Source organism: Oratosquilla oratoria, chromosome 10 (genome assembly GCF_046742065.1).
Source record: "Oratosquilla oratoria isolate Oo_2021 chromosome 10, ASM4674206v1, whole genome shotgun sequence".
Lineage (NCBI taxonomy): Eukaryota > Metazoa > Arthropoda > Malacostraca > Stomatopoda > Squillidae > Oratosquilla > Oratosquilla oratoria.
In genome coordinates, this window is record NC_134786.1 from 66,605,592 (window position 1) to 66,618,149 (window position 12,558).

Consider the following 12,558-nt stretch of genomic DNA (forward strand, 5'->3'; position numbering starts at 1 on the left):
TATATATTTCCCGCATGTAAGGGAAGTGGCTGACTCAAAGCTCACACCCATATCATATACATAAAAACCCATCTAACACCCATCCCATATTAACACCTTTTGGGTGAAAGGTCATCCTTAACCTGTGGCTGACACACTGCTCAGACAAAGGACAATGCAGCAAGGCACAGCACTTCCATAGTAAGGCTTAAGATCCAGAGTTGGTGCCCCCCTCCACACACACACTCCTTCAAAATACTTTACAGACATGATCCACCTCAACTCTAACCTGAGTCTGCTTGACAGCAAATGAGTTCAGAGTTAATGCATACTACTGTACTCTAAGTTTCCTGCTTAAAAAGTCTTAATCCTCTCTGAGGATGTTAAACTAAATCACAATAACCAACCAAATGTTGCTGGGGTTATTTTTTGTTGTGTTCAATGGGATATGCTTGTTTGTTATACTGTGACCTATTTTCTGTACCTTTGAATGTGTCTACCATATCAGAACTGATAGAAAGACTCAATCAAAGGAGAATCAGAATACACATCTTACATCTCCATATCAACTTAGATTCAAAGGCCACCCCACCAACACATTGTTCACATATTTCTACCAACAAGTACTAGAAGACACCAATAAGAAATTACCACCTGACAGAACAGTAATGGTGGCAATATATGTAAATACGGCTTTTGACATAGTTCATAAATACATACTGTAATGGAAAATAATGGAAATTAAAATAAACAGTAATGGCAAGAAATAGTTAACAAACTTTATATATGACAGAGAATACAGAGTATCTCGGAACAAACATCTATCAGGACCAAAAGACTGCATCAGCATCCCCCAAGGAACTAACACCAATGCTATCTAACTTATTCACATGACCTCTTCCCCATCCTAAACCAAAGCATAACATCTAAGCTCTCCCTCTTGTAAGGGGGTTACAAAGTCAAAGCACACATCTATTTTATTGAAAAGGAAGAAAAAAGTAAATACTTATGTGTGTATAGACTGGTGCTCATTTATCTATGTGTATGAATAAGGTTTTCTTTCCAATATGCAAAGCTTATTTTAATATCATAGGTAGTCAAATTACAAAGTGACAATGTGTTTCAGAAACCCTTTGGCAAAGAGTTCCTGACGGTCAAAATCTTAGGATGAGTAAGTTTTGCTTAATTTGGGCTAAAGGAACAATTGGTGGTATACTTGGAATACAATGAACACAAGCAGGATGTTCTATTTTCATTGGCTTTGAACTACTGCTTTAAATTGCACTTGCTTTGAGTAGTGGGCATTTACCATGACCATAGGGGCAGTGGTGTAGTGCTATGGGAATGCATAGGAATACCATTCCTAGACATTTGTTTTCTCAGTGGAATAGTATAACCTCACTATTTCATATAAATCCAAAGAAAAATTAATCCTATGGAAATTTAACTCTGATGTTTATATTTAACTGATGATACTAGAGACCTTGGAATATGACCAGATGTCCATTCTGTTTGGCTTTAAAGTGTCCCTAAGATTGAATAAATTTCAGAAGATTTATGGGGACTTTGAAGTCCCCCCAAGCCCCATGTTTGTTGCACTCGCCATTGCCCCTTACCCCCACCCCCACCCCCACCTGAATCCCCACAGTCTTTACCCAACCACATTCCCCACACATCTGAATAATATGTGTAAAATGTGTTCCCTCACTTCTTAATTTAGCACTACACCACTGCATAGGGGTACAAAGTAAAAAGTATATGTAAATAAATGAATATGAATCTGAATCAGTTTCGTTTGATAAAGAAATAATTGTTCTATTCTCACATTGTAATTTCATCTTACTGAGAGAGAATTTCACCTAAAAAAAAAAATGAAGACTAATTTCTCATTTTGGTTAGTGATCTAGATTTGTCGTCGAGTTCCAATTATTTTACATATATATTCTTTCTTTTACAATGGGGAAATAGGGGTGAAACCATTGGATCACATTTGTTTTATGTGAATGACCATGAATACTCTATCTACTCTACATTTGGATGTATGGATCTTAGTTTAATAATTGTTCATATCCATTAGTTTCTTTTTTATCTATCAGTGTATTTCCATGTTCTTGTTATAGTCTTAGGGTTGGTAGTTGTTACTGCGAAAGAGACACACCAGTCATAATCACTGGAGCTAAGACACTGTACACTTGTTTTCACCAACACCAAATAGTATACTTATTACAATACTGAGTTTTACATAAAACTTGGAAGCTTGACAATATTTCACATTAGGAGCACACATTTCACATGACATAGAATCATACCAAATTATGCAGTAGTGATTTAGGTTAATAATTTTAGGACTTGGATGATCCTGTTATGTTATGTAGAAGTAGCACTGTACTGTAATATCTATCAACCACTATGAATAATACATGTATATCCCATGTCCCAACAAAAACCTGATACATTTTTGTACAAGACCACATATTTGCATGTTACCCAGTATCTGTTAAACCACTGAGTACTTATCATGCTCTTTCTGTTGTTCACCAGGCACCGGGAGAAGAGGTAAAGGCGCTGTTCTCTTTTAATACTAACATGATTTTGTTTGCCCTAACTGTTTACAGTTGTATAGCTGAAATGTATCCCCATAGTCCTTAACAAGCCTTCATATGACTGGCTCTTTTTAACAGTACTTTGGTTGTTTTAACCTTGGGTACCTTAAGAGGTTCTTAATGGTTATTTTGTCTGTCAAATATGTTGTTGGATTGTTATTGGTTGGGAAGGGTGTTTGTGTTTGTTGTTTTTGGTACATTAAAACATTACATTGGTTATCATTCTCTTGCTGCCATTTTAGAATTTAAAGGATTCTTAATTGTTGTTGAAGCATGGCACGGCTGCCTTATTTTGAGTTGGGCAGGGCAAAAATTGGATGGGAAAAATCGGAGATAAAGTGAATAGATATAATTCACTTGAGTTTTCAGAGTTTTTGCTTTATGGCAGAATTCTCTTTCTTCCTTCTTTTTTATTTTATCATTATTCTTTATTAATCATGATATGCCAAGTTTGAGGCTCACTGATTGCTGAATTTGATTATTTAAAAGACATCACTGCAACTATATATTTTTTATTTTTATTTTTTTTTATTTTTAGATTTACTCAATTTTTAAGGAGGACAGTATGAATTCAGTATTTGAAAGAAGCCATGGATTTTTTTTTTTTTCCTAAAGAAATTTAATTGAGAGGAAAGAAAGGATCAGATGCACAAAGGATTTCTTATTTTGCAGTTTATGACATAGAATGAAGTGATTATTTTTGCTGGAATGTTCTTGATTTTTTTTTTTTTTTTTTTCCCTTAATCAGGTATTTGCATTTAAAGCATGAGAATTGGGCATCTTTCATGCCTTAATATTGTGAAAAAATATCATAAGCCTGAATTAAAACTTTGTAACGAAATTTCAATATAATTTTTTTAATAGAAATGTTTTCTTTAATTAAAGCATATTTTTCTTAGCATATTGCCTTTTCTGAGTTATAAAAAAAACAATTCTGGACTTTTTCCTTCAGGCTCCATTTTTGGTTATGTATGTATTAATGCTTTTCAGGATGATGTTTATGTGGCATTTACCATAGGATGGTAACCAATATTATAAAAAAAAAAATCTGCAGTTTCTTTCACTTGAATCTGATTATCTCAGTGTGGTTGTGGCTTTGCTTGTTGGGAAACACCGCTAATATAGCCTAAGTAGTCAATTAAGGTCTGAATTAATAGTAATTAATATATATTTTAGTCATGAGTCACCTGTATAAGACCTGGTGAATTTTTAAATGTAACAGACACTGTCTACTCATATTTTATTAGTCAGTCTTAAATTGTTATTCAAATTAAGCTGCAATTTACCTCTGGTTGACAAAATTTCTCAGTGCAGTTCCAGATTGGTTATATTGCACAATATAAAGGTAAAGCAAAATTTGGTTAATCAGAGTTGAGAGCATGAGAAATGAGTGATGCTTTATTTGAGTATGAAATTAAAGACTAGCTTTGTTTTAAGAAGTAAAGGATGCAATTGGTTGTCTCAGTTAAACTCTAACTAGGATTTATTAGTCTGAAAAAACTGTAATTAGCACAGGACAGGTTGGTAGTCACAGTGGGATTGTGTTGAGTTTTCTACTCCAAAATTAATAGAAAATGTATCTTATTTGTACAACTTTTGCATGTTCCTCAGGAGGCTGTGATCAGTGAGCTGAAAGCCCGTGGAGTCGTGGCAGACAAGAGACTTCTTTCGCAAGAGGATGTCTACCATGGTGCACTAGAGGACATCCTTTTTGGACTCAAGAGTGAACCATACAGAAGGGCTGATGCAGTTAGAAGAAGCCAAAGAAAACGAAATGAAACAGTCAGACTCTCTCGCACCCTGGATGATATGGAATTTTAAATCTTAGTGTTGAAAATTTTATTGGATTAATGAATGTGGAAGTTTAGGATCTTGAAGCATGACTAGTAGTGGAGCCAAAATGAGAAATCTTCCAGCCTTGGTATGACGTAAGTTAAACGTGAAAAATACCTAGGGGGTTGTGTATAGAGTGCTGGGCATCTGATAAGACATTAATATGCTTGGTTTCTGCTTCCCAAATCATTGTACAATATAGCTTAGTGCCAGCCATCACATAACTTTTGAGGAGGATGGGACATTGATGTGCATGGCTTCCACTTCCCATAACACTGTACAACATAACTGTCCACTTTGTGTTTTTCTATGCAATTTTTGCTGAAAGTGAACTTTAAAGAAAAAGAAAAAAAAAAAAAGAAAAAAAAATGTAATGCTGTTTATATTTCTGAAAATTACTTCAGATGAATGCATGGGTATACAAAGACAAATTTGGATTAAAGAAAGTGCCATTGTGTGATATAATTTAGATGTGTTGGCACTGCACATGAAAAAGAAAATTGGTTTCAATAGTAGATGTAGTTATATTTGGACTGAGAACCTTATGTCATTATGATTTCACTTTGTGCCTTCTTATATTATGTCCACCCATCCATTTCACCCATGGTTTAGTTTTTTATCTCTTGTGTACCACAAGTGTGAAAACCTCATTACTTTTGGTTAAAGTGTAGATATGTTTTAAACCTCATCTCTTTTTTTGTGAATTGTAGATATATTGAAAGCATCATCACTTTTTGTTAATGTATAGATACACAGATCTTCATCACTTATGATTAAATTGTAGATACATTGAGAAGTTCATCATTTGGTTCAATTGTAGATACATTGAATGTTTCATCATTTTTGATAAATTGTAGATATATTGAGAGCCTCACAACTTGGTTAAACTGTAGTTACAGTGAATGTCACACAAACTTCCAAAAATGTAGATACATAAAAGTCTTAATAATTTTTTTTTTATAAATTGTAGATATGTTCATTTCAAAAGAGTGAGAGCCTGATGATTTATGGTGGAGCAGTAGCTGGATCACTGTTAAAAGGATTGAGAGCTGTGACATTAGTAGTCCCTTTCATAGTCTAGTCGGACGTTGAGGGCAAGGAGGGGTTTCCTCATCATTGTTTTAATGCGTGAAGGTTATCAGGTCTGCTGCTTTGCAGGCTTCCATTTCCTGCCAAACTTATTACTTATTAATTTGAAGTGATTGGAAACTATATATATTGTGTTGTACATAATGTTTATATAATAATGTATGATAAAGACGTCTAGAATCTGCAATACTCACTTGTAAATACTTCCTTTTCATATTCCTGAGGCCTGATCTTTCAGGTGCTGAGCTTTATATTCCCCCATAACCTTGAAATGTCCTGTAATCTACATGTGTGCATTAAAAGATACTGAATATTGATATTAGATCATGCAGTTTATGAAAAGCAAACAGTGTGGTGAGAATATGTTTTAGTTCATCAACCACCATTACTTTGTAAATTATGATATGGCAGTGTGAAACCGAGTCAAAGTTTAAGCATAGGTGTGTATGGAGACATCCACATCTGCTGTCAAGGAGGCCTTGATGAGAGGACCACAGATCTGATGTACATTTGAGTTGAAGGTGTGTCAAGGGCATCTGCAGGAATGCACACACCAATGCTTCCTGTGCCTCTTCCAAGCATTGGTGCTTTTTGGTCACCACATAAGGTTTGTATGTTCAACACTGCTGCAGTGAATGGAAGGCAAGATACCAGTCGTGGCTTCCTGGATCTTTGCCCAGAAGCACATCCTTGTATAAGCCAATATGTTTACACTTTGCAAATGTAGTCTTTACACTTGCTAATACTGAATCATATTTTCAAATACTTGATGTTTCAAATAAATTTATACAGATGTTATTGTTGTTTTACTCACATATGACCATTTTCTGTGAGGGTGTGACTAAAAGTAGTGAGCTTCCTGCTGTAATTGTATTAACCCTCTTCTTACCCCAACCTATATTCCATTCCCCATTAAAGGGTGGTAGATAGGGTGTTAATGGACTACATAGTGGTAACCAGGAGAACAGTAGGAAGAGTTTTGGATGTACATGTTCTAAGGGGAGAGGGTTGGGGGATATCAGATAATTTTTTGGTGGAAGATAAGTTGAGAGTGGAGGAAAGATGGAGAAAGAGGAAAAGGACAGAAGGTAGTGAGGTGCTTAGAGTAAACTACTTAACCACTTCAGTATGATAAGACCTATGTAGACATCAAGAGGTGCCAATGGGTATATGAGGATGCTGGTGTCGGTGTCTTGATTATTTATATATATATATTTTTTTTGTAGTTGTACATGAGTTAGAAGGTGCAGGTGGAGAAATGATACTTGGGAGGAGGGCAGAGAGAGGAGGATGGGCAGAGTGTTTTAGGGAATTGCTGAGTGTGGGGGAGGATGGGGAGGGAAAGGTGGGAAGTGCTAAGAAGGTGACCATGATTAGTGGGGAAATTGAGGGAGAAATGGGGAAAGATGAAGTGAAGGCAGTTGTTAAGATGATGAAAGTAGATGGGGCACCTGGGTTGGATGGATGTCATGCGAAATGTCTGGAGGGGGGAGGTGCAGTGACGGGGAGCTAGCTGGTGAGGTTATTTAATGTTTGTTTAAGAGAGGGTACAGTGCCCGTCATCCAGGAGGTGCTAAGATAAGAGGGAGGGTGGAGGGGTGTGGAGTGTATTCAGGGATGGAATGGGTGGGAATGATTTTATGCCTTTTCCTTTTTGGCTACCTCCTTTGTAAGGGGGAAAAAGCCTTGGTATATGTATGTACAGTGCTGGAGGACTGGAGGAGTGCCTGTGTGGTTCCACTTTGCAAGGGAGGGAGGGCAGGTGTGGGTGTGGTGGTTTTGGAGGGATCAGCTTGTTGAGTGTAGTTAGGAAGGCTTATGGGAGGGTCTTGATTGAGAGAAACAGGGAGTGGTTGGTGGGGAGCAGTATGGGTTTGGGACAGGTGGGGGTTACTTAGATCGGATTTTTGTGGTAAGACTATGTGAGAAAGCTATAGGAAAAGGTAAGGATGTTTTTTGGGCTTTTATGGATCTGTAAAAGGCTTATGACAGGATGGACAGGGAGTTGCCGTGGGAAGTATTACAGATATGTGGGATAAGAGGAGGGCTGTTAAGAGCAGTCAAGAGTTTTTACAAGAGTAGTAGAGTGTGTGTTAGGATTAGAAATGGAGAGAGTCAGTGGTTTGAGGTAAAGGTGGGACTTTGTCAGGAATGTGTTATGTCACCCTGGCTGTTCAATTTGGACATGGATGGGGTGGTGCAGGAGGTAAATGCAAGGGTGGTGGGTCAGGGATTGGAGATGGTTAAAGAAAATGGAGAAAAGTGGGAGATGAGCCAGCTGTTGTTTGCAGACAACACTGCCCATGTATCAGGATCAGAGGAGGGATTGAGGAAGTTGGTAACAGAGTTTGGGAGTGTGTGTGAGTGAAGGAGGTTGAAGATAAGTGTGGGTAAGGGTGGGGTGATGAGATGTACAAGGGGAGGAAGTGGCAGCAGACTGGAAGTGAGTATTAAGGAAGAGCGACTGGAGGAAGTGAATGGTTTTAGATACTTGGGTGCAAATGTGGCGGGAAGGGAAGGAGTGAAGGTGGAGATGGAATGCAAATTGAGAGAAGCGAGTAAATGCCTTGGGGGATTGAAAAGTGTAATGAGAAATTGACATTTGGGAATAGATGTTAAGAGGAGATTGTATGAAGGAGTGATTGTGCTTACAGCACTGTATGGGGCAGAAACATGGAACATAAAAGAGGAGGAGTTTGAATGTGTTTGAGAGGAGGTGCCTGAAAATTATGATAAGGGTTACTAGGCTGGATAGTGTGAGAAACAAGGAGGAGAATAGGGATGGAAAGGGAGTTGTTGTTGTTGTTGTTGTCGTTCCCTAGACTGTCTGTCCGAGCAGTCCCGTCTCCCCAAGGAATGCCATAGCCGAAACTGGGTTTTCCCACAAATCCTTTATAGAGCGTATGTTGTGTTGTTTGCGTGCATGATTGTGTATAATGCAGTCTTCCATTATGTGTTGTATGGTATGGGGTGAAGTGTTACATCCTGGGCAGCTGTTCACAATGCGGTCATCCAGCCTCTTCTGGTAGCTTAGAAGTGCTGGGTGGTGACCGCACTGCAGTCTGGCCAAGTGGACTCTGTCCTTTCATGGGAGAGAGGATTCAGAAGGGTGGATATCAGGGGGTCTGGCATGCAGCAGTGTGTTGTCTTTCAGTGTGTTAATGGAGCGGTGAGTGATATGATTATGAATATGTTTCCGGAGGCTGGTATTTGGTGGTTGTGGAGGAAGAGAAGAGAGTATCTGTGCGTGATAAAGGTCTTTGGGTGTTGTTTTAATGTTTCTTGGTGTGTGTGGGTGTTCTGCTATGTAGTGTAGCGGGTGTGATGTGTTTGTGGTGGCTGCGGCAAGTGTTTGTGTGCCTCTCATGTCGAGGTGGTCCTTGACTTTGAGGACTTTTGTTTCATGGTGTAAATGGTCTGTAGGTGTTGTATTTGTGCAGCCTGTAATTGTTTTTAGGGCTTTGTTTTGTATGATTTGAAGGGTGTTGTGGTGTGTCTCACTGAGATTAGGAGCCCATGCAGGACTCGCATAATTCAACACTGAGCGTATGCATTGTTTGTATATTGTTATATTAGTTTCTTTGTTTTGTCCAAATGTTGTTCCAGTGATTGACTTAAGTGCGTTAAGTCTGGGTGTGCATTTGTTTTTTTATGTTTGTGATGTGTTGTTTGAAAGACATGGATGTATCGTATGTTACACCAAGAATTTTCGGTGTGTTTGTGTGTGGTATTAGAGTGTTGTTGATGTAGAGATGAGGTATGTATTTGTGTTCTTTTGTCCAGTTGGTGAGAAGTGTTGCTGTAGATTTGGTTGGAGCTATTTTGAGTCTGTTGGATTATTTCTGCAGCTTTGTCTGTGTTACGATGTGTGCATGTGATTGTTATGTCGTCTGCGCAGGAAGAGATTTGTATTTCTGAGGTGTCTGGCGTGGGTAAGTCATGCATGTATAGATTAAATAGTGTGGGGGATAGAACTGAGCCCTGTGGTACGTTCTTAATGTTTCTGATGTGCGATGATTGGCCATTATAAGACACGTAAGCATTCCTACCTGCCAGATAATTGGCCAGCCATCTTTTGGTGTTATTGTGCATGTCTGTGTTATATATTTTATTTGTTAGGTTGTGGCGGGGGATAGCATCAAAAGCTTTACTAATGTCTAATGTTATAAGAAGTGTTCTTTGGTGGGGCCTATCTGAATTGATGCCATCTAAAATTCTTTGTGTGAGGTTTGTCAGAAGAGTGTTTGTGGAGTGTAGTGGCCTAAAACTGTGTTGTGAGTCAGCAAGGGGAATATGTGGTGTGACAAGTTGAAGTATTAGGCGTTCAATGACTTTAGAGGGGGTGCAGAGAAGTGTGATTGGGCGGTGCGATGTTGGGATTGTTGGGTCTTTGTTCGGTTTTGGAATGGTGATTATTTTACCATGCTTCCAGATGTTGGGTATAGTGTTGTGTGAATAGCTGTAGTTTGCAATGTTTGTGAGTGCGTGTATACCTTGTGGTCCAATGTGTTTTAGGTGGATGTTGCTTATGTTATCAGGGCCACAGGCAGATGAGTGCTTGAGACTATGTATTATGAGTTTTGTCTGACTGTCTATGAAGGGTGTATAGTCTGAGTCTGTGGGAAAGTCTTTCTTATGTCGAATGGTGCGTCGGTCATCAGGGTGAGAAGTGAGATGGCTTGTCTGTGCAAAATGACGTATGAGTGCGTTTGCTTGTTGTCTGTTTGAGGGTAGATTATCTGTTGTTGTGATTATTGCTGCGTGAGAGCGTGTAGTGTTACTGTTGGATAGTGTAATGCTGTTGAGTGTTTTGTACAATTTGCTGGTGTTTGTTTTATGATCAAGTGTATTGATAAAGTTTTGCCAATTTTGTGTTTTTTGTTCATGTATTTTATTGGCAATCACAGTGTTTAGTGTTTGTATTTGGTCTGCTATGTTTTGAGGGATAGGTGTGGGGGTATCGTGTTTAAGTGTGTCACGTTGTCTGATGAGGCCTTGGATTTCTGGTGTGAAGTTGGGGTTGTGTGATTTTCTGTTGCCTCTAGGGATGTATCTCTTGTCTGCATTTTGTATGATTGTATTAAAAGTGCGCACAGCATTGTTTATGTTTGTGATTGGTGTACTGTTAAGTGTTTCAAAATGTTGTTCTGTCTCTTCAGTAAAAGCTTCCCAGTTAGCTCTCTTGTAATTGGTGTAAGTGTGTCTGTGGCCAACTGGGGTGCATCTTGTTTTGGTGGTGATGATGATTGGAAGGTGGTCAGAGCCAAGGGTTCCGACCACTCTCCATGATGTTGTTGGGGTTAGGCAGGGGGAGCAAAAGGTGATATCAGGAGAGGAGGGAGTGTAGAGGGCTTGGTGTGGGATATGTGTATGATTATGTGTGTTGTTCATGATAGTCAATGAGTCAAACTGAGTCTGTATATCAAGCCCTCTGTCTGTGTCAGGGTTGTCGACATACCAGGCAGACGACTTGGCGTTGAAGTCTCCACCCATGATCAGGTTGGGGATTAAGGCTAGTTGGCTAAAATGAGGCCTGAAGGTGTCTGGAACTGTGGGGGATGATTGGGGGAGAATGTACATGTTAACTATTGTCAGTGTTGATTTGTTGCCTGTGCGGATTCGAATGGATTGGATTTCTGTTGTGTTATCTGTGGTAGGGAGGGGAATTTTGGTTGTGGCACTTGTGTCCACAAAACAGATGGAGTGGTGGATCAGGGTGATGAGTCCACCGCCATAGCCGTCAGTCCGGTCCTGTCTGATGGTGGTGTAATTATGAAATGATGGTGTTTTGTGTGAGTGTCTTAGTTTTGTTTCTTGTAAAATCGCAATGTGTATGTTGTTTTGTTTAAGAAAGTGTTCAAGTTCATGGTTTTTCGTGTTAATACCGTCAATGTTGTGTTGTAATATGTTGATGTTGTGTGTTTTGTATGTGTTGTATGTTGCCGTTTGGGGTTGAGGTTGGGGTGGTAGTGGGGAAGGTGTAGGATCTGGGTCAGAGGGGGGGAAAGGAGAGATCGGGGACAAAGGAAGGGGAGTACTAATCGGGGGTAAGGGCAAAGGGAAAATGGGAGTGGGTAAGTGCTGGCTGTGGTTGGGGAGGTGGGAGTGGGGTTACTGGAGGGCAGGTAGAACATGTCCAAGTGTTTGTGTATTGGTTTGTGTCAGCAAGTGTTGTACAAGTGAGGTGGGCCCAGTTTTTGCACATGTTGCACTGAACTGAGCCCTTTGTCTGTCTGCTCGAAGTAATGGGTTTAGAGCATGTTGGGCATGTGTATTTTGTGGTGGGCCCAGGATTGCTCTCTACATCTCCAGCTAAAAGTAGAAGAAGAGGGGTGATCGCCGGAAAATCACCCCTCGGTGCAGAAAAAACGTAATATTGCATGTTGGGAAAAAGGATTGTGGTACTCCCCAAGGTAGGCGTAGCTCCTCTTGGGGATCGGTGCCACCTGCGTAGAGCTGATGGCCAGGGGTGGTTGCTGCCGTTTGGCCCCCAACTCTTGGGGTTGGGGGGTGGTCCCACGACATAAGACGCTGCAGCTCCAGGACCTGGAAAGGGAGTTGGGAGACAGGGTTGATGAAAGAGTATTGGTATGGTTTGGATACATGGAAAGAATGAGTGAAGGAAAATTAGTAAAAGAAGTGTGGAAAGCAGAGGTGGAAGGAGTGAACATGAGGGGATGACCAAGGATGAGATGGATGGATGGGATAAAAAGGGAACTGGGAAAGAGGGAAATGTCTATTGAGGAAGGATGAGAGAAGACAGAAGATAGGAGTGAATGGAGAATGGTTTTGTATGGATGATGCATAGAAAGGAGGAGGTGGGGGATGGGGGGTGAGGGAGTATGTGTGAATAATTGACGCAGCCTAGCTGAAGGGATTCTGTCTTCTCTTTTTCTGCATGAGGGAATGGAGAGGGGGGTGACTCTGGATGTACTGTGTCTTGCTACACTGCTTCTGACCCAGGGCAGTGGGTGAGATGCATTGATGACCCATCATCCAGGAAGAGCCAAAATAAGAGAGAGGGAGGGAGGTGAATGGAGTATGTTGGGATGAA

At 39.9% G+C, this 12,558-nt stretch overlaps 1 protein-coding gene across 4 annotated transcripts in view; it reads left to right on the forward strand.

The window, feature by feature from the left end:
• The window catches only part of Frl (formin-like protein), a 173,343-nt gene extending 167,043 nt beyond the window's left edge, over window positions 1-6,300 (forward strand). For 2 of the 4 annotated variants that reach the window (XM_076192024.1, XM_076192025.1), the window contains exons 20-21: window positions 2,521-2,535; window positions 4,194-6,300. In XM_076192024.1, the coding sequence (XP_076048139.1) occupies window positions 2,521-2,535; window positions 4,194-4,403 (225 nt within the window). In that variant the 3' untranslated portion in view covers window positions 4,404-6,300. Of the gene's footprint in view, window positions 1-1,105; window positions 1,166-2,520; window positions 2,536-4,193 lie in introns of those variants that run through there. The other 2 variants (XM_076192026.1, XM_076192027.1) reach the window with 2 other exon arrangements.
• Window positions 6,301-12,558: the final 6,258 nt, after the last annotated feature.